This window comes from Ochotona curzoniae, unplaced genomic scaffold (genome assembly GCF_017591425.1).
Source record: "Ochotona curzoniae isolate NIBS_2020 unplaced genomic scaffold, NIBS_Ocur_1.0 contig_3432, whole genome shotgun sequence".
NCBI lineage: Eukaryota > Metazoa > Chordata > Mammalia > Lagomorpha > Ochotonidae > Ochotona > Ochotona curzoniae.
The window spans coordinates 2681158-2706390 of NW_024465859.1; the positions used below are offsets into that span (position 1 = coordinate 2681158).

Here is a 25233-nt window from a genome sequence, read left to right on the forward strand (position 1 = left end):
AATAATAATTATTATTTTATTCAAGACAGTAAGAGTTGACCTGAGTTAATGCTCAAGTATCACATATTTATAGACAAAATATTCCTTTTTCTAGAATCTCTTTGTGCAGGGGTCTGTTAGGTTGACATGATTAACATTCACAAATTCAGTGAGAGTTGGTTAGGCATTATGGAGTTCAAGTTGCATATCTGTCCAATATTAATGAAAAAAATCCTGAATAACAGCTATGTGTAATGTTTTATGCTTTTAAAAGCATTTTTATTTATGCTCTTTCTGTGAGAAAGTCCAGACTTAGGCAAGTTAGGTTATATAGCTGCTGTTGAGTAGTCTATATGCTTTTCTTAATATAACTATTACTACTTTTAAAGCAGTTACTGCAATTAAAAGAACCTGAGAATGAAAATAATTTTTGAACTTCATTCTGACACTGACCTTAGACCAAAGAACTCATACCAGTTTTGTGAATTAGTAATGGAAGAGACAGTATCAACAAATGTTGATATTTATTGATCACTTGTGGGCCAAGGGCATGTATTTGCTCATTTGTTACTTGTGCAAATCTTTGTGAGACGAATTATATACCACTTCTCAGCCTTTTGGCTAAGGTCAAGGGTCAGATGATCATTATACTGTTTACAGGATATTTAAGAGCTTTGACTTATTGTCCAAGGAAAGCTAGGAAGTTCTTCGCTTTGTTTAGTTTATTAGATCACACACCTAAACCATGTTTTATGAGAGTCCTGTTACTAAAGAAGGAGACAGGCCATTTCTGGGCAGCTGGAAGCCTCTTCTGTCTCACTCATGCACCGTTAATGATTTCCACTTTATTAAATGGCATCTTCTGAAATGAATGAAGGCATGAGTGATCAGTTCTGTCTTGTCACTTAGCTTTTAAATCTGAAATTTGATGTTAATTCTGGCAGCCCCGCTTCCCATCCAGCTCCCTGCTTGTGACCTGGGAAAGCCATTGAGGACAGCCTAAGGTCTTGGGATTCTGCACCTGCATGGGAGATGTGGGGAAAGTTCCTGGCTCTTGGCTTTGGATTGGCAGAGCTACGGCTATGGCGGTCACTTGGGGAGTGAATCAGCAGACAGAAGATAGATCTTCCTCTCTGTTATTCCTTCCCTCTTTATATCTGAATTTGCAATAAAAATAAGTAAATAAATATTTTTAAAAGGTCTATAACCTCTGGCCAAATGGAAGAGTAACTTTTAAATTGGCCTAGCATCTTGTTTTGGTTAACTGTAAAGAAAATCTGCCTGTTTACAGATAGATAACTCAAATAGCAAGTATGATTTTAATGGGTTTAAAGCAATTACAAATTTCTTTGATATTATAGTAAAAATCAACTAATAGAGCTGGCACTGTAGCCTAATGGCTATTACGTCCTTGCCTTGCACGTACCGGGATCCCATATGAGTGTTGGTTCTCATCCCTGTGGTCCCACTTTCCATCCAGCTCCCTGCTTGTGGCCTAGGAAAGCAGTGGAGGATGGCCCAAAGCCTTGGGACCTTGAACCCATGTGGGAGAACCAGAAGAGGCCCCAGGCTCTTGGCTTCAGTTTGGTGCAGCTCTGGCCATTGCGGCCACTGCAACTGGAGTGAATCTAGCGGACAGTAGATCATTCTCTCCTCCTCTCTGTATATCTGGCTTTCAATTAAAAAAAAAATAATAATCCTACATTCTTAAAAAATATTTATTTATTTTGGAAAGCCAAATATATACAGAGGAGGAGAGAAAGAGAGGGAAATCTTCCATCCGCTAGATTCACTCCCCAAGTCTCTGCAGCAGCTGGGGCTGAGTAGATCCGAAGCCAGGAGCCAGGGACTTCTGGGTCTCCCACGTGGGTGCAGGGTCCCAAGGCTTTGGGCCTTCCTGTACTGCTTGCCCAGGCCACAAGCAGGATGCTGGATGAGAGGCAGGGCCTCCAGGATTAGAACTCAGGCTTGAAAGTTGAGGATTTTAGCAGCTAGGCTACTGCACCAAGCCCTAATCATGGGTTCATAAAAGCAGATGTTATGAGGAATTTAAGCCAGCAAAATGAACTTTCCATTCTCTGCTACTTCGAAACCACTTGAATTGTCTTATACTTTATATTTTTCACCAATTTAAGCTCTATAACCTCATGTGCTAATTTCTTGGAAAATATTAGTTCACTAAGTTAAATGGATCTGCCAATTGCCTACATATTTCATTATAAAATATCAAGCAGCTGTATTAACTTCACTGCTCTCATGCAGAAAGTCTTAGAGAAATGTCGTGGTGTTTTATAGATTTTTTAAAAAATTTTAATTAGAAATTTTGCTTGAAATTCATGTTGTATTCCTGACAGTAAACTCTGATATTTGTTTCTAAGAAAAATCATGCCATGAATTTTTGAAAAAGTAGTTACTAAATATTTAAGATTGAATAAGAATATGTCTGTTATTTATATTTTTTTCTGTATACATTTTGAATCTTTTCCCATGCTTTGAATTAGATTTGTGCAGGATGGACTCAGGCATTTAACTTTGCCACACACAGCACGGCCTTCCTGCCACCGCCCCTCCTCCTTCCTACATTCTCCTTTAAAAAAAAACAATGTTGACAGCCCTCTTGCAGTAAGTTGATGTGGTCACCAAAAGCTGTCTCGGGTCCCCTGTGATCGAAGGCCTCCCACTAGACGGCTCCTCTCATTGGTTTCATCTGCTTCCCACAATGTTATTCTGAGGGCCAAGCCATCAATCACAGTAGACTCCTGGGTGAGAAACTACGCCCAGTCCATAACAACTCCCAAATTAATGTGATGCTTGGAGAAAAAAGAGAACGGTTTTTAAAAGAACCTTGTCTAATATGGTACATTTTATACAATGGTGTCCAAGGTCTTAGCTTTATTTTGTCACAGTGATCTGCTCTGCGTCTAGAGTAATGGAATGATGATAGAAGTTAAGTGTGTCCTATCAGAGAAACATAGAAAGGACTATCAGTCAACCTATGCTTTTTCTCTAGTAAATATGATCGTGCAGTGCTTAGTGAATGAAGGATAGTCAACCCAGAAAGTGTGGTACTAACAGGAAAAGACTCATCTTACTGCATGTTGCCTGGGTCATCCAGTTCTCTATCCCCCTATCATAAGGACATCTCCCCTTCTGCAGGGAAATATACAGCAGTCACTCAAGTCTTTAAGGAGTTTCCATGGAGTGTCGCTGGAAAATCGTAAGGAGTATCAAAAATCTGTGTTTATTGTGTTAAGTTGTAGAAAGAAGAAAACAAATTGTCTTCTTGGGAGCCCTAACAAGCTCAATTAGGCCCTGAATGAAGAGCCTGGCATACGGCAAGTTCTCTACATATTTTTGTCTTATCATTTATGTCAATAATAATAAAAGAATCAGCTTCCTTGCTGGCCTGCTCATTCATTTTTTTTCCCTTAAAACTATGTTTGTCAAGCAATTTTCCCTAGCCAATCACTGTGCTATCTAGAGAAAAATAAGACAGTGTGCCCATCTTTCAGAAGTTAGTGTTTTTTTTTTTGGAGGGGGGTAAAATTAGCATATAAATAAAAAGTAACATAATCATTTAGAATTGAAAATATGATTAGTGCATCAATTAGACATGTATTAGGTGATCTGAAGAAGTTACTTAGGTGAGAGGAGGTTTTCCTAGAGAGAAAGAGACTTTCAAGATTATAGTTCAAGGATGTGAATTATTACCCAAGTAAGGTTGTGAGTGGGAGCAAATAGACTATTTCTTGTAAAGGAGTAACTGAGTTAAGGCACCACAGAAAGGAGGCTGAAGGAAAATATGAGACTACAGGAAAACTGATCAGATTTCACAGAGCAAGAAAATGAAGCTGGAGAGTAAGACTGCTTTTAGTTAATTTTAAAGAACTATAATAATCTGCCATTGGCAAAGACTATATCATTTGTGATCTTGTCTTTTGTTATCAATCTGGATCTTGCAACTACTTTTAAAAATAATATAAAAATTACATGAAGTAACTATTTCTTGCAAGCCAGTGTCTATTTTCACATATAGCCTTATTTTAACAAATGAATAGATAATGACCATGCAGTTTGATAGCAGGTTTTGGACCTTACCTCCAGCTGACTCCCAATGGTTTACCTGAATCATAAATAGCTTCATTTATGTAATGAGCTCAGTGATTAGGAAGAATAGCTGAGTGATTCGCATCATCTGTGAAAAAGAATACTGTTGTAAACCAGATACAATTAATTTAGCATATATTAAATACTGTTTTGTGAAATGAGTTGTGATTTTTTGCATTGCAAAAAAGCTGTACAAACAATAAATTTCTATATTCTGTATTTTCAGAATATAAACTATGATAAAATTATAGTTGTTTTGGAATGAGTTATAAGTAATAGCAATATCTGATTTCCAATGTGACGATTTCTTTATGAAATTTTTTTTCAAAGATTTGTTCATTTTTTTGAAAGATGGCATTGCAGAGAGAGAAGGAGAAACACAGAGAGAGATCTTCCACCTGCTTATTTACTCCCAAAATGGCTGTAGTGGCTGGAGTGGGGCTATGTAAAGCCAGGAAGCAGGAGCTTCTTCCTAGTGTCCAACATGGGTGCAGGGATCCGAGACCTTGAGCCTTCCTCTTCTGCTTTCCCAGCCATTTTTAAGGCACTGCAGTGGAAGTGGAGCTGCCAGGATTTGAACTGGTATCTATATGAAATGCCATCACTGCAGACAGAAGCTTAGTATGCTACATTAGAGTCTCGGCTCCTTAAGAACACTTTATGCAGAGTTGTTGACTTTTATTATTATCACTATTTTCCTAAGTTTGGAATCACTTAGAGATAAGAATATGAATTCTGAGTTACCATTTTTCTACAATCAGAAACTGATATCTACATCTTACTCTGAATGGTTAAACACCTAGCTATTATGAATATGTTTTGGCTAGGTTGGTAGGAATGAGTAATTTGGCCTGCCTACAAAGTGGTAGAGCTCTGGTACTACTTTACTTGCAAGCAGTCTGGTTCATTTCCTGGAAAAGAGTCAAGATTTTCCTTGAACTCATATAGTGATATGAGATATCATTGAACATTTCTACTGGATTTTTTTGTTTGGACATTTTTGTAGGTATGGATAAGAACAGATCCAATCAGAGTAGAGTTACTATCTTACAGATATGCTCCACACACCATTATCTGTTGCATTTCATCTAAATTATAATCAGTTTTTAATGAGACTAATTTTGGAGATTGGAATAGCTAAACTCCAAAAATATGCATTTTATTCCAGCATTTTTCTTTGAGGATTAATATTTTTTTCAATTGTTATTATCATCTCCTGCAAAAGTTTCAGCATATTCCAATCAATTGACCAGTATGACATGTTTTTCTCTTTCTTATTTCATGTAGGGAGAATAGCCAGTGGAGAAATAGATACCTCTATCCAAATGAGTGAGGTAAGTTTAATATGCTTATGTATTAACTTTTCTATAAATAAGAGCAAACAAGGCAATGTTACAAGTGTGCTGTGTGAGATTAAGTCTTTATACTTCAATTGTTTATTTGTAATACCTTGTTTTAAATTCTGTAACCTATTTTTTAGTAAGGAAAAATAAACTTTTTATTCAGCATGTATTAAATGTAGTCTACTTCTAGATAGCTGTGTCTCCAGACCAGAGTTGGTCTCCCCAAGGAACTGTTGAATTCAGCTGGGCAATAAGATACTGGACAATATGCAAGGCACATGCTTGCATTGAAAGAAACAAGGCTAGATTTGAACTGTAATACTGCAATAAGGTGGAGCAATCCACCATGGGGGGAGGGCAAGAGGAGGGGAAAGGGGAACATCAGAGCCTATGAAACATTGTTATAAAATTAAATGTAATAAAAAATATGTAAAAAAGGCTATGGGTGGTCCAGTATTGTATGAGTGGCTCTTACATACAAGGATGTCCAGTTAGATATAAATAATGTCTCAACTTGGGGAAACACATTTTTTCAGAATAAGTTAAGTGTGGTGCACTAGCTGAGTGGATAAGCTAGCTTCATAAACTGGTTGACGTAAGAGTCCCATAAGATTTAGTTCCCTTTAAATGTATAGTGACCAGAATATTTAGAGAAACTAGAAGATGAGAAACAAACTAAAAATCACACGTCATGATTTTACAGTATAGTTTAGAGAATAAAAATTATTATCAAGAATTATATTTCTGAAGATTGCATACCCCTGTACCCAAGTTAGATACTATACTTGATGTTAGCCAAAAGGCTGAGAAGGAATCCAAGTTAGATGCTACCTGGTGCCTTTGGGAATAAAGATGAAGAGGTTATGAATAATGGAATGGCTTCATGGCTAAATTTGACATAAGGGTCTGTGTACCTTGTAATACTAATTATCAACACACTTGAACAAGTTAACTGCTCTGTATTTCAACTTCCATACAGTAACATTAAACAATATATGGAGGATTTTCCATATGTATTAGCTTTAAAATTATTTTTTGCTCATTTCTTAGTGTTCACACCGTAAATATACTAAATTGATTTTTTTAACTTTTATTTATTTATTCGAAAGTCAGATATACAGAGAGAAGGAGAGACAGAGAGGAAGATCTTCCATCCGATGATTCACTCCCCAAGTGACCACCAAAGCCGGTGCTGCGCCATTCCAAAGCCAGGAGCCAGGAACTTCTTCCAGGTCTCCCACGTAGGTGCAGGGTCCCAAGGCCTTGGAGTGTCCTTGACTGCTTTCCCAGGCCACAAGCAGGGAGCTGAATGGGAAGTGGAGCTGCCAGGATTAGAACTGGCGCCCATTTGGGATCCCGGCGAGTTCAAGGCTAGGACTTTAGCCACTAGGCCACACCGCCGGGCCCCTAAATTGATTATATTACACATTTTTATTTCAAGTGTGCCTGGATTTCCATGAGAGATTGTAACAATGTTCAATTATGACCTTCATTATTTGAAATGAGAGGCTGTCACCGTGGAATTTGCCCCTGATAAGTATTAGAAAGCACAGAAGATCCTTTGAAGAAATGGTGTATACATATCCTCTATCTTTCCATTTATCATCTATCTGTCTATCTAGATGTGGATATAGATATGTATTTAATGTTACAGACTTAAGTAAAAAGTTATGGGAAGTTTATAAAGTGAAGCTTTGTAAACTGGGTTTATAGCCCCCTCGTAGATTTGGAACTGAGATTCTGAATATATAGTCTCCAGTCAGCTAGCTCCTGGCTCTTGCCTTTGGTCTGGTCCAACTCTGTCCATCGTGGCCATTTGTGGGAGTGATCTAACAGATGGCAGATTCTGTCTCTCGCCCTCTCCTTGTCTCTATGTGTAACTCTGCCTTTCAAATAAATAAATAAAATACATCTTCAAAAAAAAAAAAAAGAAAGAAAGAAAGAATACTGGTTTAGGAGCTGGTGTTGTGGTAAAGCCATTGTCTGTAATGCTAGTCATCCCAGCTGGGCACCACTTTTTGTCCTGGCCTTTACACACTGCCATCTAAGTCACTGCTAATGGTCTGGGGGACCTGGATGAAACTGGGTTAATTTTTTGTTTTCTTGCTTCTTGAAGTATATGTTAGGGTATTGATATGAAATCATTCTTCCTTTTTATTATAGACATTCATTGTTATAAACTTTCCAAATGGAACTGCTTTGGCTTTACTCATTATTTTTAAAGATTTATTATTTTATTGGAAAGGTGAGTTTTAGAGAGGAGGATGGATAGACCAAGCTTTCCATCCACTGGTTCTATCCACAGATTTCCACAAGGGCCAGAGCTGAGCTAATCTGAAGCTCAGAGCCAGGTGCTTCTTCTTGTCTTCCTTCATGAGTACTTCTGTCTAAGGAGTTTGGCCATCCTCCACTACTTTCCCAAGTTGTAAGCAGAGAGCTGGGGCAGAAGTGGAGCAGCAGGATATGAATCAATACTCACATGGGATGCTGGTACTTTCAGGTGTAGGACTAGCCTACTGAGCCACATAAGTTTGTATAAGTTGTTTTTATTTTGCCATTTGTTGAAGATAGTTTTTAATTTCTCTTTTGCTTTTTTTAATCTATTGATTGTTCAGGAGCACCTTGTTTAATTTCTAATGATTTGTGAGTTTGTCAAAAATTCTTTTTGTTATTGACTTCTAGTTTTATAATGGTGTGGTAAAAATATAAGATACAATGTTTTGAATTCATTCATTCATTTTTTTTTAATGTGGGCTGGCAGATGTTGTAGCAATATTGTTAAACTGCCGCCTGACATGTCAGCATTCTGTACATATCACAGAACCAGTTTTATTTACAGTGAGAAGAAGAAATAGAGAGATTTTCCATCACTTGTTCACTCCCCAAATGGCTACAGTGTCCAGGGCTGGGCCAATCTGAAGACAGGAACTTTTGCAGGTCTCCTATATGGGTGCAGGGACCCAAAAACTTGATCCATCTTCCACTGCTTTCCCAGGCACATTAGCAAGGAGCTGGATCATAAGTGTAACAGCTGGATTTCAACTCCCTACCAATATGATCGGGATGGCAGATGACAGTGCCTCAGTTGCTTGGGTCTCTGCCTCCTGTAGAAGAGACCCAAATGAGATTCCAGGATTTTGGCTTTGACCTGGCCCTATCTCTGCTGTTGAAACCATTTGAGGAGTGAACCAGAGAATTCAAAATTTCTTTCTCTGTGATTCTGCTTTTAAAATAAATAGAACAATTCTTTCAAAAAATACATATTTTGTCTTGCTATCTAGTATGTGGCCTATCATGGAGCATGTTCTAGGTGTATTAGAAAGGAATGTGTGTCCTGCTCCTCTTGAATGAGAGTTTCTATATATGCTTGTTAGGTACACATGATCTAAAAAGCAGTACAAATTCAGGACTTCCTTGTTTTTGTCTAATTGAATGAGGGATATGAAATTTGTCTACTATTACTGCATTTCTTTTTACTATTTAAGTACTCTATGATTTTGAAATTAAATTAGAAATAAATATAGAAAGATTTCACAGTTTAAAAACAAAGAGATTGGAGTAGTAATTAAAAGCCTAAAACGGGGCCTGTGTTGTGACACATAGGTTAAGCTGCTGGCTGCAATATTAGAATCCAATATGGTCACCATTTCATAGTCCACCTGCTCTACTTTTGATACAACTCTGTTAGTGGCCTTGAAAAACAGTAGAAGACAGCACAAGTGCTTGAGCTCCCTGAATTCATCTGGGAGATCCAAAAGAAGCACCTGACTCCTGGGTACAGCTTGGTGCAGTCCCAACTTTGTGGCCACTTGGAGAGTGATAGAATGAATGTAAGACCTCTCTGTCTCTGCTTCCCTTTCTCACTCTGCAACTCTGCGTTTTAAGTCAATTAATTCCTAAAAAACAACAAAACACAGGCTGGGCAAAAAAGAGAGAGAAAGAAATCGGGAGAGCCTAGTAATACATTCAAACTACATGTTTAACTTATTTTTGACAAGGACCTCAAGAGGATGTGGAGAACAATAATTGGTGTTGGGAAAACTGAATTTCCACAGAAAAGAATGAAATTGGACCCTTAAACTGTATACACACACACATACAAAAATTAACTCAAAATCAAAATAGACAAAGGTCCTAAATGCAAGACTTGGAGCTATAAAAATTTTGAGAGAGGAAGTTTTCCTAGACAGGATTTGGTAAAGATTTTTTAATATCAAATATCTGCACCATCAAAATGAAAATATATGGGAAAATTAAGCTAAACCTTCTTCATTGTAAAGGAAACACAATTAAATGGTAGGCTAAGATTGGGAAAAATCATTGTAAACAATAAAATAATTACAGCTGAGTACCTAAAGTTTATGCATTTATTACCACTCAAAAGCAGAGAAAAAAAAAAACTGAACTGAAAAGTGGGAAAATATTGCCCAAATATTTTTCTGATAGAGGCATAGAAGATTTCAACAGTTATATGAAAAAGTACTCAACAACATTAATCCTTGGAAAATGCAAGTTAAAACCACTATGCAATAGCACTTCACCTATAATCATGGCTATGATAAAAAAAGATGAGATAACTGCATATTTGTGTAGTCTTTGTGGAAAATAGCACATATGTTTCTAATTGGGAAGAAATAGAACTATAGCTTAACCCAGGATTTCCTCTTCTGAGCTTATACAAATAAAATAAAATCATCAACTTGTAAAAATATCTACGCTCAAAAAAATCTATACTTGTGATGTTATTCAGAAGAGCAAAGGTATGGAAACAATCTATATTCCCATCAACAAATGCATGAAAAAAGTATTATGTATATATATATATATATATGTATATATTATATATGATGCAGCATTATTGAGTCTTAAGACAGGATCATTTGCCTTAACATTGATAGACCTTGAGGATTTTATTCCAATTGGAAAAGCCAAGCATAGGAGAATATTGCATGATGACCTCATTTCTAGGTGGAAATATACAAATATACATACATTTCATACAGATAAAAAAATAAGATTTTAAATGAAGGAGGTGGGTTTATTTTTTGCATTTCTGCAAATAGTTCCTTAAGGATTTTTAAAGGACATTTATTTTTATTTTAAGTCAGAGTTACAGAGAGAAAGATACAGAGAGGAAGATCTTCCATCTGCTGGCTTATTGCTCAAATAGCTGCAATGGTTGTAACTGAATGTCTCATGCAGGATCCCAAGGCATTGGGGCCTAGGCTTCTGCCATCCCAGGTCATTAACAGGGAGTTGGATCAACTGTGGATCAACCGAGACTCAAACTGGCACACATATAGGATACCAGTTCCGAAGCTTAGCCTGCTACATCCTGGCAGAGACCCCACGTTTTTGTTTTTGAAATTTAAATATCCCTCTAGCCTCGCCTGCATTATTCTATTGAATGCAACAACACAAAAACCGGAGTGTGTTCAAAATTACATCTTCATCCTTCCTAAGAACAAAGATCAATTACTACTTCTTTATCACTCACTTTGTAACTTTTGTAGCATTGAGTGTATGTTCAACACATCTTTTCATGGTTTTAAAATGTATCCATAGTGCTTTCAGTATGTTATTTTGAAAACTGTCCTTTTAAACACAAGAAAAACTGCTCAGGTTCCTTAGCTATTAGGGAATTCGAATAAAAAATGCATCGAGGTTCCCTCTAACTCAGTGAAAATGGCCAACATACAGAAGTCTACTAATAATGCCTGTTGGTGAGGATGTGGGGGAGGAGAAAGGTAGCCTATTGTTGGAAGGGATGTAAGAGAGTGCAGCTACTATGGATGTCAGTATGGAGAGGACGCAAACAACTGAAAATTGATCTACCTTATGGCTCAACTATCCCACTCCTGGGAATATCTCCAGATGAAGTCAAATCTGCACACGAAAGTGCAGCCTACATCCCGGTATTTAACACAGCACAACCCAGCAATAGAAAAGCCATAGAGACAATCCAGAAGCCTGTTGGAAGAAGAATACATAAACCGTGATACGTCTCCATGGAATGCTACATAACCTTTAAAAACTAAGGAATTCTACCATTTGTAACAAAATGGCCCCAACTGGAAACTACTGCACAGTGAAATAAGTCATGCCCAATGGGACAAATATATTGTCTCTGATATAAGGCAAACTCTATGCAAAATATGAAACAAATATATACAGGTGAGAAAGTATATAGATATATTCTCATAAATGAACTGCATAATAGAGAATAGTATACCAGAAGTCAAGACACTTCCAGTATGTGTCTCTATTCCTGAATAAAAGCAGGATTCCCAAAGAAAATGTTGAATATATCTTGACAATTTGATACTAGATTTTCTACCATTGCCTGTAACTCAAATGTCATGATACACCTAAACAGCAGAATGCTAAACTTGTAACTGTTACTAAAAACTAGAAAACTGGAATAAAATGGGAGATTATGGGGGGAGGGGAGAATGATACAGAAGAGGAAGGGAGGAAGAATCCAGTACCTACAAAATTATCATGTGAAATAAAAAGAATAAGTCCAAAAATGTATCTCCTAACATCACCTGGGGAAAATGGAATGTTGTTTGTATTTATCCAAGAATAGGTTAAAATGAATTCACACTCTAGATGTGAATTTTAGGTGATTTTTGGTAGCTGCTGCCTGTCTATAGCATTCTATCATATCATCAGACTACTCAGTAGTGACTGGAGTGCCTGTAGCAGCCTATCTTGTGATGTGTGGACCAAAATGTCACATGAGGATTTACGTGCAAATTGTGCACTTTGTTTTCCCCTTGAGTTACAAGTGCTGAAGAATTCTAATGGTGCGTTTTCCAAGATAATAAAATGTTTTATGTTGCAAGACATAAAAACAGCCATTAATTCCACCCTTCCCTTTGGTCCTCTTCAAGACCCAGTATCATTGCTATTTCTCTGTGTTATGGTACTAATGGGTAATATCTTATCACTGACTTCTATTTTCATTGTTTAACAATCCTATATCACAAATTCTGTTTCTGTCTCAAGCTTGCTCTCTTTATTCACACAAAGACAAACATGTAAGTACACAAACACACGTGCACATGTTTACATGCATACAGACTTTTGAATATCTTTTTAGATGTTTCATAGCTGCCTTGGGACCTAGTATTAGTATTTCTTCATAGAAAAATCTACAGAGAAATTTAAGCTGTTCATTTTTTTGTTTAATTGTTGTTACTATTGAAACATGCTCCTGCTGCCCCTCCTCTACTTACCAGCTCTGTGTCTCCCCTTGCTACTATTAACAGAGCATGAGCAGCAGAGAAACCATTTTACTCATCAGAGAAAAGTCAGTGGTAAGCAACCATCAATATGATTTTTTCTTGGGTAGAAATAGATGGAACATGTGTTTGTAGTCTATACTGGTGTTTCCCAGTTCACTTGTTTTTCAGGCTCCCAGATGTGGTGTTTGGAAACTTACATTGTAAGATGGTGTCAGTTTACTTAGGGGGGAAATGACATCAAATGTATTAATCCGAATTGTGTATTAGGCATAGCATTTTACTTGCACTTTAATAATTTTCAATTTTGCAATGGAGAAAATGCTGAGTTTTAAAGGTTGAATCACTTGATCAAAATTATCACTGTTTTTGCTGGACTAGAACTTGAGTTTCTGAAGCCCGGTTCGATATCCTTCCTCTTTAACAGTATTCTTTGAAAGAACATGTCTAAGAATAACAGTGAGGAATTGTGATTTCCTAAAAATAAAATTTAACTGCCAATCATTAAGTTAATAAGGGTCTCGATTTTTTTCTTAGTTGTCAAGTGTGTGAAATGGTGTTTGGGAAGATGCTGGCATAGAGTTTCATTGTACAAATCTTTCTGTAACAACCATTTTGGCATAGGTGATGATTTGCTTTTTAGTAACCAGTCTACGCTGCTGTGATGAGGATTGACCAAACTAAACTGAAATTTTATCCACTTCTTTTATTTACCTTTATTATTTTTTACCTTTATTTTTATTTATTCCATTCTTGGAAACTGTCATCTGAACAAGGTTTGGAGAAATTTAAATTGTATGCAACTTTCTTGCCATATTTTAAGGAAAGTAATAGGTAACTATTTTATCTTAAGAATTTCACCGGAAGATTTTTCTGTGAGAATACATTGCTAGATTCCTTTCCAAATCCTTGGAGGGTCCACTTTATGTAGCATCAGATATGTATGAAATGGGATTTGGAGCACATACGTAATTAGAGACTTGCAGTCTGCCACAGTTCTTCCCAGTGGTTTTCATCTCCATTTAGAATCATGGATAATATTCATCTTCTTATAACTTTCATAGGAACCCTCTACATTTATTAAAAAATTAAATAATCTCCTCCCTTCCCTACACTATTGCAATGAATATAGTAGTGTTGTTGTTTGTTCAAAATTGTGTCTTCATCCTTTAACCACTTGAAGGTAAATACATAAGCTGAAATTACAAAGAAAAGCTTTTGCAGATAAAAGTTTCTTCTTTTTCCTCTATTTTTTCTTATAAAAATATTTTTTCGGCAACATTGCAAATAACCCTACTATGAGTATTTGGAACTTTTTGATTGACTTCTATTTTCCTTTTGGCATATCCAAATTCTTGCTATTGTTTTCCTTTTAACATGTCCTTCCATTCTGATATTAGATTTTGATAAAATTAATCTAAATTGCTTTTTTGTTTCTTGTCTTATTGATAGAATCAACTATTCTCGAGAAAAATTTTTGATATCATAGATCTACTGTGCCAAATGAAGTATGTTCTGTCAAGTTCCATTGAGTGTACTTTGTTTTTTTGGAAAAAAAAGTAGAGAATTATGGTTCATATCATTGTTATTATGATAGAACTCAGTATTTATGACTGTATTCATATAAAACAATTTATATAATTTAACATTTTATTGGAAATGAAATATCAACAAAGGATTTCATTGAGTATTTAGTTTCCAGTGTAGAAGAGGCACTGAGACCATTAAATGAAGAAAGGAAATGTCAAACAAATAATACTTAAGAGTGTCTCAGAGTAAAAAAAAAAAAAAGAAAAGAAAAAGTATCTCAAAGTGAGTACCATGAGCTCTGAAGGATTAATTTTATAATATATTAACACTTAGAGTGTAATGAATGAAAACTGAGAATTGAAAAGGCACACTAGTGGTATGTCATATAATAGGGATATTACTAATGGACTTGCATTTATTTAAAGAGAGGAAGAAGAAGGTAAGTTCTGTACCCTGTGGTTATTTCCCCAAATTGCTTACAGTGTCTGGAGTTGAATCAGAATGAAACCAGAAACCAGAAATTGGAAATTCCGTTTAGGTATTGGTCCTGGTTGTTGACAGGGACACAACTGCTTGAGCTACTGCTACCCAGGTTCCACAATAGCAGGTAATTGGAAATAGGAAAGGAGCTGACACTGTGTGAATATAAGCATAGCACTTCATAGCGTATGTAATTAGTTCAATGTTACTTCATGACTTCGATATCTTTAGTTATCTCTGAATAATCTCATTGAGTTTCATGGTTTTAAATTGGCTTTAAAGTTGCTTGAAATGTTCTTAACTCTCAAACTTTTCCCGTGAGATTGTGTTTCCTGAACTTCATACTTAAAATACCTAAGTGGGTTCCAGAATATGGAATATGATGTGTCTAAAGGATTATTCTTGATCTTCTACAAATTTTTTTTTGCTTTGTTATAGCTTAGCTGTTCACATCTCTGATACGTATAATCCATACTTCATCTTTATTGCTCATAGGCAAAACACAATGAATGGAACCATTTTACATGTATACTTAGATGGGTCTTGAAAATTTGCAGCAAAATTAAGATGTTGAAGATTTCAAATACCCTAAAATGTTCTTTTTGGCTGTTTTACTTCTATTCTACCATAGGAAATTACCGTTCTTTTTTTTTAATGCGATTGTATAGAAATTACTGTTTTAGGACTGACTTCTAGCTTTTTTACTTTTTTCTCTTTTTGTTTTGTGTTTTTCCTATTTCCCCCTAGCCAAATGTATACTGTCTAGCTTTGAATATCAAAGCACAGTTAAGCATCATGGAATGATCACACTGCAGTTTATTTGTGTGTATGTTTCTTGGAAGTGTTAATTCTGGGCAGGAAATGCTAACTCTTTCTTGGTTACTTCACAGCCAGCAACACGATATAATTTGTTCCTGCGGAGGCGTCTTATGGTAAAAGCCAGTGCTGAGTGATGTTGCTTTTGCTCTGGATTGCTACAGCAATAGCTTGTGTCACTTTTCTCACAACCAATACTAATGATTTGGGGTTTGGGAATGTGATGGTCAGTAATCCTAGTCCCCAGGAAATTAAGGTTTTGGAATAAAAATTTTTACTGTTTTATATATGATGAAATCTATTCTCTTTCTTAAAAATGTACATGCACATAATTTACAAAAATTCAGAGGTTTACCAAACCATTAGATTTATGTACATAAAAATAACAGCATCACTCAGAGATGCCCCTCTGATGTTTAGCTCATTATAAATAGGTATAAGCCTATTTATGTGAAAATATTAACACAAATATATGTGGTAGAAAACATGAAGTAAAGATACGAATGTCATGTGTGGAGACAAAAGAACATGCGGTATTTTAATGACCTATGTAGCAGAATTACTACATCTTTTTGCCCAGTTAGCTAGTTTTTGCTAATTGTCCTAAGACAAGCAATCATAATGATCTACAAATTCAGTTATTTTCTTGGCATGGTTTTAAAATGTCACAGATGTGATCAGTAGTTGTTTTAAAACATAACTTCTGGATAACTTTGAGCAAGACAACAATTATTTTTTCCTTTTAGTTCTGTGCTTTGATTATGTTTAGTCCTATTAGAAATTTGCTTTGCCCCAGTTGGTTTCCAAAATTTTTGCTGAGTTGAATAACACAGTATGATAATATCTGAAAGAATGATTTTGAGTTTATGTGCTTTTTTTTTCCCCCCAAAGTGATTTTCAGTTAAGCCATTACATGAAAGTAGTTTGGATTTTGACTTTTTTCTTCTAGAGTCTTCTAAGAAAATGGAGATCATTGTGCATTCTTTGGCTAGAGTGCAAAAAGCACACATAATGTTTACATTGTGTTTTGACACTTCTTCTCTGCACTCATGCTTTGTCTCTTCATTCCATTCCCATTCCCTTCTGTGTAGTGAGAACTGGTGCTTTCAGACATAAAAACTATGTAGACAGATATAGAATACGGCTACTATGGTCATAAACAACAAAATGAACATGAGCTTTTTGTCTTATTCATACATAATCGACTAGCATCTAGTGTCTTTATGGAAGATTTGTGTGGCCTGACTTGGTTGGAGAGTGGCATCGAATACTGTAAAAGGAAATTCATAGGCGAATAGCAATACTAGTAGTGAAAATTATAGTCATCTAGTTCCCTATTCGCAAATTAGCTAAAGTAATTGGAAAAGTTCCTCACTGATATCCAGTAAATCATCTGTTTCCGTAATTCTAAGTGCCACAGGTAGAGTATTGATAGAATTAACTATTACATATCATATATTAACTGAGAAAAAGCAAACGCATCACAGATGCAATTCTTTCAAAAGATGTCTAGTGTTTTTGCTGTTTTGAAAGGTAAACAATTAACAGGCAGTGCAGCATATAAAGTTTAAAGTTGTAAGTTTAGTTGTTAACACAAGAGAACTTTTCAATCTAAAAAAGAATTGATTTTGATTCACACACAAGGCATTATTTTAAATGGAAATTTGCATGGGTGCTTATTTGCTTGCTTTTAGTGAGACTAAATAGCAGGCTGCCAGTTTTCTAATCTTTAGCTTCATATTGATTTTATTTTAACACCTCAAAAATAGAATTGATATATTAAAGACTTGTATGCTATCAGCATTAATTGTGAGCCTATTTTCTGAGAGGTTCTACCAACTGCTCTGTAATTAATTATAACTGTGAAAGTGTGTAACTATGAATAAGTAAATGTGTCAATTAATATGTTTAATGAATATAGCAAGTTTCTCTGAATATCCATTTTGGGATCAGTATATACATGTATTTATTCTCTAACTTGGTATAGCTGCAACATTTTTGTTGAATGGGTGCATGGTCAGTTGGCTGACTTTCCTGCTGAAGTGTTGTTATTGAAAGCCCTTTGTGGGATTTGACTTCATAGTGGAAGCACATCCCAAATACTTTGGGCCTGTTCCACCTAGCCAAGGAATTTAGGTGGAGGTCCAGGCTCTTAGCTTTGGTCTGACGCAGTCTGGGCTGTTGGAATCATATGGCAGTGATTGGGAGATCTTTGTTTCTGACCCTCTCCTTGTCACTCTCCTTTCCAAATAAATGAAAAAATCTTCAAGAGAAAAAAGGTAACTCTATATATCTTGACACTTGAGTATAAATAAAACTTATAATCATATCATTTATATCTCCTGCAGTTTCAAAAACATGAGCAAAGCAAAGATTCTATCTTCTTCCGAGATGGAATTAGGCAAATTGATTTTGTACTTTCCTATGTAGATGATGCAAGGAAAGATTCAGAATTAAAAGCGGTAAGTGCTTAAGTGAGAAAAACAGGAATAATGAAAAAGAAGCACATTTTGTCATTTGATATATATATTTTCCTTGAATCATGTTGTGAGAAGTCAGACTTCCAAAGTGTTAATGAACTGAGTGGATTGGCAACTGAGGAGTGGTGATGCCTATTTTATTTACAGGATATTTTAAAGATCATCTGCTTTACTTCTCCCAAGAGGCTGATGTATATTAGTTCAAATTAGATATCAAGTATGGCTTCTAAAGTTTCTGTGTATTAGTCTTTTACATGTAGTAACCATTTTGAAGATGCATGATGAATTTACCCAGTCTATTTCTCCTACTTTCTTTTATTCATTGTAGCACTTTTATTTTATTTCCTATTTTATTTATTTTATTTTATTTTCATTGTAGCAATCAGCACTTCTAAGATATTATTTGTTCACTTCTCTTTAATCGTTTAATCTCTGATTCCATAAATTTTGTTCATGAGGTCAAGGAACTTTGTCTCTTGCTAATTGCATACCTAAATTCTAGAGTAGTAATATGTGACATAAAAAGTAATTTGATTGCACATGTGAGCACATATGCACAAACATATTTAAACATGTACTTACAAAGTAAATACTATACAAAATATGAATACATTTTAAATGCGGGTATTATTGCCACAGGACCCTATACATACCCAGTGTGTGCCTTTCTTAAATGCTTCCCGTAGAAACCCTGCACCCAGCCCCTGAAGTTTTTGCAACGCTATCATTTGTTTGTTCTTTGAAAGAACTCCTCAAGCATTGAGTTTTACTGAAGGTTGTTTCCCTAACAGTCCTCTTGAATGATGATTGCTTCTCTTCACACAATGATTTCATGGAGAAGGAGTAAAAGCTGCTTAACCAATTTTAACCTTTCAGTTTTATTCAGTTCTCTTTTTGTCCCTAAAATTTCTGAACTGTAAATCTAACGAGTTTTATTAGTATTCTGTGCATTCCTTTTTTTTTTTTTCGACAACTTTGCCCCTTGGTCCATAGTCAATCTTTCCATCATTACTCGACTTACTCTCTTTGATAATATGAGTGCATGCATGCATGATTATTTTGTTGCTCTAGTTTTTCTGTTTTTAAAACCTGCAATTTGCATCATTTACTCGCATGCCGCATGTCACAGTTACTGCTAAAATACAATTCTTTGTAATCTTCATCCACGTCTCAAAACTTGTCAAACCAACTCCTCCTGTCTTTTTGATCTGTACCCTACTTTTAATCCTACTAGGACCAGGAAGGCTACAACTATCTTACTGCATCGTTGCTACTCATTCTCCGTTTTCCTATGTTAAACCAGCTTATGTGTCTTGATCAGCAGTTGTAATCACTCTGTTACAAATGCCATCATATTCCTTGCTCCTCTCTCAATAGAATTACTGGTAAACAGAACTACTTTGAACCCATCTATTAACCTACTACATTTCAGTAACCTTACAGAGAGAAAAACATATAATCATTGATTTTTAACTTATATTTGTGCCCGGGTACCTCAGCTGGGTCCTTAGTAATATCTGACATTCACACTTCCCTTCCATACAGTTTCAGGGTTTTTTTGGATAGCTATTTTACAACTTATTATTACTTCTCATTCCTCTGGTATCTCCTCTCCATCTTCAAAGTTAGGTGCCTACACTTTTCTATTTAACTGAAAACACGGAAGCAAAAGAAGAAGCATTCTATACATTTCCACCACTATACATTTCCATTTATTACATGTAGAATTTTTCATTGTTGTTATCATATATGAATTATATCCTTTTCAGGTCAGCTGTTCCATAGATGCTGTGAGTCCAATGAGGGTACTTCAAAAAAGATCAGGCACCTTCAGGGTGTAGACCAATGGGGATATTAGAGGTAAATGCAATTAAAATGTGTTTATAGGATGGACATTAGGCCCAGTTCTTAAGAAGCAGTTTAGAATGTCTGTATCCCACAGTGCAGTGGCTGAGTTTCTAGCACATAATATTGGAAATCTGGATTGAGTTCCTAATTACCTGGGTTGACCTCATCCATTCCTGACCACTGCAGGCACTGGGAGACTTAACCAGTTCAGTCACTCTGTCTACCTCTTAAACAACAGCAACAACAAAAAATAACATTAAAAAAAACCTGCATAAAGTTTTTGTGCAAAAGGTTTTGAAATACAAGCATATGAGACAAAACGTTTGTGAAAAATTTGTGCTATTAAAATTATGCTTTTGAAAAAATTAAGCTAAAATAAGCATATAGTTTAATTCCCCTTTTCAATCAATCAATTTTTAAAAAATCCTTTCATCTACCGTTTTGTCTTTCTCAATCGTTTAGGAATCCCCAAGACTTTCTTTGTTAGAAAAGTTCATAGGACTTGGCATATTGTCGGGCCCATGGGTCTTTATAACTGTGAAATGGCACATGAAACACAGCAGAGGTTCCAGAAAATACCATGAGCAAATTGCAAGGAGGCTTGTCTCTGTCAAATCACACAGAATATGCTCATTGTTCCATCAATAATGTATAAAAACACATGCAAGATGTTTTATACTGGCCAGCTCATCAGAGACTCAATGCTTTATTTTTTTTTTAATATCACTTTTTGCCTACTACATACCCAGAGTTCATGCACGCAAAATAAAAGCAAGTGTATCGTTTAGGTGACACAGATCACACAACATTTATATAAAGAATTAAGTCACTTGTATTAGATCTGCGAATGACAAGAACATGTCAGAAAAACAGTTTCCTACCTGATATATCTTTTCTCTGTATCTGATTAGAGACATCAATCTATAATTGGTTCCTCTTTCTCCTAAATTGTGTTTATTCTTTCCTTCATCAAATAGGTATGCTGGTAGTTTTTTACATTAAAATAATGCAAGAATAAATGTGTTCTCTTGATAAGATTATCCCTACCAGTTTTCTGTACACATTTCTTCTCTGAAATTCATTTGTTACCAATTCTTTCTTAAATTTCTCCCTGTTAGGCCCTTACTTTAACCAATATGTTAACTTGCATGTGTAAACCCTGTGTTCAAGTCTCAACTCTCATCCTAATTATTCCAAAACCTGACGTAGTTGACTCCTTCTTTTTCTGATTTATATATTTCTCTCTTGGCTTGTAGGGTTCCACCTTTTCTCCTTTCACTATTTACTTACCAACTTTTCTTCTCCCAGATTCTTTATTATTGTGGTGCTCTAGGGTCTAGTCCTTAAACTTTTCTTAATTTTGACTTGTTTGATGATATGATTATCTTACACTCTTTACAATTTTGTCTCTGAAATGACATGTTTGTGAGTTGCTGCATACAGCCCCAGCAGAGGCGTACATTGTACAACATTCACTACACAGTAAAGCTGTCTCTTCAAATGTTTACCCTCACTTTGGTGAGAATATTCAGAATCTTTCTTCTGACTTTATAAAAAAAATACATCTTTCAGATATGCCTCCTTGAAGACTATTGTTTGAAAATATTATAATTAAGGCTTTCAATTTTCTAGTAATCATACTTTTGTTTCACTTTAGTCACAGCCTAAGTAGAAGTATTGTTTGACCATCTGCATTTTTTTTTATGTTTTATTGGAAAGACAGATATACAGAGAGGAGGAGAGACAGAGAGGAAGATCTTCTGTCCGATGATTCATTCCCCAAGTGACTGTAATGGGTGGTGCTGTGCCAATCCAAAGCCTGGAGCCACAAGCTCTTCCAGATCTCCCACACAGGTGCAGGGTCCCAAGGTCGTGGGCCGTCCTCGGCTGCCTTCCGGGGCCACAGGCAGGGAGCTGGATGGGAAGCAGGGCTGCCGGGATTAGAACCAGCACCCATATGGGATCCCAGCGTGTGCAAGGCGAGGACTTTAAGCACTGCGCTATTGCGCCAGGGTCCAGTGCATTGTTTTTAAACCTCATAAGTGTGGGTTATGTGCATTAATATTGTACTGTAATTTCACTTTTCCCCATGTTATGCCATTCTACCTTTAATGCTAAAATATCATGCTAATATTTTGACTTAATGCTGCATTGAATATATATTTCAAGTATATTGATCTTTGTAAACACTGAATTTTCCCATTAACAGCGTGACATATCTGTTGATAAAGCTTTTATTTAAAAAAGTATATGCTATTCAGAAAACTTTTTTCAAGATTTCTTCCAATAAATGTTCTGCTATATGTTTTTCAGAGATTATAAGATATATTGGATTTTTTATAGTTACTGGAATTTGTTCTATGGATGGAAAGCAGTGCATGGTGTTAAAATTGAGATAAGAGGCCATTTTCAAATAATGTAGGGAGGACAGCCTCACAGAATAATTCAGCCACCATGTACTGAATATAACTGAACAGGTCGAACAAAAGTGCTTTACACAATTCTGTATGTTTTGCTATAGGAAAGAAGAAAAGAATTTGAACGCAATCTCAGAAAATCTGGCCTTGAATTGGAAATTGAAGACAAAAGGGTAAGTACTATTGTTTATACCAAAGCCTTTTTTTTTCATGCATTAATTTTTTTTTAATTGTTGAATGTATTTAAATGGTTAGGGACACACACACACACACACACACACACACTGACACCCATGCACATTTAGGGGTAGAGTAGGTAGAAAAGGGGAAGGTTGGAGAGTCACTTCTACTTTCTTGTCTGATTCACCTGGGGAAAGAGACAGCTCCTCCCTGTGGCCTGGTTTCCCATGAGCCTGGACAGAGAACAGGTACATGGCTCCTACAGGTCCCAGGAGGAGCACATCCTGGGGAAGGTGTCATTTGATTGACAAGTAGGCAGTCTATATTATACAGGATGGGGAGGTATGACTTTCAATTTTTGGCTCAAAGCTTGCTAACCTGCCTGTACTGTTTCATTCCGTCCTGAGATTTCTGACCTCTATTTCTATAGGTTGCTGAATGATGTGGACTCAACCCATCTTCTATAATTGCTATCTGCTATACCTTACTTGTCCCAAATTTGTAAATCTTTCCATACCTCATCAAATGGATCCATCTCACAAGTCATAGAATGTTTAGTCAGTGGCTATGTCCAGCACATTGTAATCACCACTCCAAGAAGTTGCTGACCTTTTTGTCTTTGAAGTAGAATCCAAGGAGGTCTCAGTTTGTTAATAATAGTAGACTTAACCATCATTTGTGTACTCCTGGACTTGACCCTCTTCCCTCTATAGGAATCAACATAGGAAGCAGCACAACATGCACTGTGTGTTCCAATACCAGGACACCATACACCAGGAGATTCTGCAACATCTGGGCCATCAGTACCCTCCCTCCCACCCCTCTGCCCCATGTCCCCAAAGGACCTGGTATTAGATCTATGGTCTAGTCCAGTTGTACACTGCATGTGCGACCATATAGAACCATAAGGCACTTCGTCTGCCAAAGGCCGTCAGTTCTCACCCCTCTCCCAGGACTCCCACCTCAAGTCACTGGCCAGACAGGCTGAGTATACAACAGGTGTGGTGTGTCTGGGGCCACAGCATCAGCTACGTGATTATACCACCCCCACACCCACATGCTGTCATGCCATGGATGCAGCCTGCCCAGGACCCCATGAGGACCTTGCCCTGCTCAATCCCAGACCTACAACATGGGTATAACCTGCAGAGTCTTGTTTTTTTTTTTTTTCAAATAGAATCTAATTAGTATTTGAGAAAGTGGGAGGTAAAGAGGAAGAGATCCAGATCTTGCACGTAAATGCCAAGGACTCAAGCACTTGAACCCAATACTCCGATGTCATCTGTGTGTATACAAGAGGCTTCTTAGTTGCTATGCCAAATGCCCACAAGACAGGATCTTAGTGTTTAACGTATGTTTTCTCTTAGCCTGGAGACTTTGTGTAATAAACTTGGCATCTCTGGACATTACAATAGTCCTTTTGGTTACAGATATGTTCATGAAGTACAGTAAAGCCTATGGATTAGTAGGTAAGTAGATCAGAGTTCTGAATATGAGATTGTGAGTGGAACATCTTAAAAATGGACATAAATAGTTTGAAAATGAAGACATGATTTTTGAAGTTAGAAGGCTGCTTATAAATTGAGATCTGAAATCGGCTATTCTCCTTTATAACCTAGTATTTAAATAATATCACTTTTTCTGTGCATGAATTTTTTTATTTTTCATCCTTTTATTTTTATGGTTCTTCGAGATTTCACTTTAAAAAAAAAAATACAAGTTCCCACCTTATCTGTGAAGCTTGCTAAGTTCTCTGATATAGGTAATTTCCCATTCTTATCTCTTCCATTGTTATTGAACCAATATATATGTTTTATAGTATATAAAAAATAATTGAATTAGTGTTCTATGTAATGAACTTTTTAGCAACCAAAAGCCATGCTTTTAGTGTAGGCTATATTTACAAAAACTGTGGTAAGAAAGATGAACATGTCTTAGATTGTTTATGTAGCTTACATGTAATTTTAGTATAGTTTTCCAAAAGTTTTGCTTAAAAATTCAGTGCATCAAAATACTTTCTGAAATATTTGAGATTTCATTTTTTTTCTTTTCCATAACCAGCTCAATTAAAAAAAAAAAGATAAGTGAGATTTCCATTCTTTTGGCTCTTTTTATAATACAGGACTCTGAAGATGGAAGAACTTACTTTGTCAAGATCCATGCTCCTTGGGAAGTGTTAGTCACCTACGCTGAAGTATTGGGAATCAAAATGCCTGTGAAGGAGAGTGATATTCCCCGAAATGAACACAATGCATTGAGCTATATGTTTGGAGCTTTGAAGCTTCCAAAAAGGGTGAAGTACCCTCGTCCTGAATATTTCACTGCCCAATTCAGCAGACATCGACAAGAGCTCTTCCTCATTGAAGATACATCAACATTTTTTCCATCCTCATCAAGAAACAGAATTGTAGGTAGAGAAACATTTGGGCACATTTTTTCAAATATTTTGTGTGTCCTATTATACATGTGTGTGCATGATACATTGTCTGCAAGGTGTTCCTGTTTAGAATATGAGCTGTTAGTGGTACTGGTTGACTTAGAGCATATGTTTGGACTCCAAAACATATTATCATCTGTACCCTACAAATTGTTATTTAAAAATGAGTGATTGACAGTATGGGTTGGGTAACAGTAAGGTAAAAAGGTTAATGTAATAATTGGAAAGCATTTAATTGGGAAGCAGGAGACTTTTTATTTAAGTCAATGATTCTATAATCACAGAGTTTCAAGATTTAGCTTAAAGATTTCAGAGCATAGTAGGAGCAGCATCAATTATTCCAAATAAAATGGGAATGTCTTAATTTTT

At 36.1% G+C, this 25233-nt stretch overlaps 1 protein-coding gene across 1 annotated transcript in view; it reads left to right on the forward strand.

Annotated features, from left to right (window-relative positions):
* ANO5 (anoctamin 5) overlaps window positions 1-25233 on the forward strand; it is a 68051-nt gene that overhangs the window by 6565 nt on the left and 36253 nt on the right. The window contains exons 2-7 of the mRNA XM_040980264.1: window positions 5374-5420; window positions 12704-12751; window positions 15577-15618; window positions 17851-17964; window positions 22352-22420; window positions 24550-24834. Coding sequence (XP_040836198.1) covers window positions 5374-5420; window positions 12704-12751; window positions 15577-15618; window positions 17851-17964; window positions 22352-22420; window positions 24550-24834 — 605 coding nt within the window. The remainder of the gene's footprint in view (window positions 1-5373; window positions 5421-12703; window positions 12752-15576; window positions 15619-17850; window positions 17965-22351; window positions 22421-24549; window positions 24835-25233) is intronic.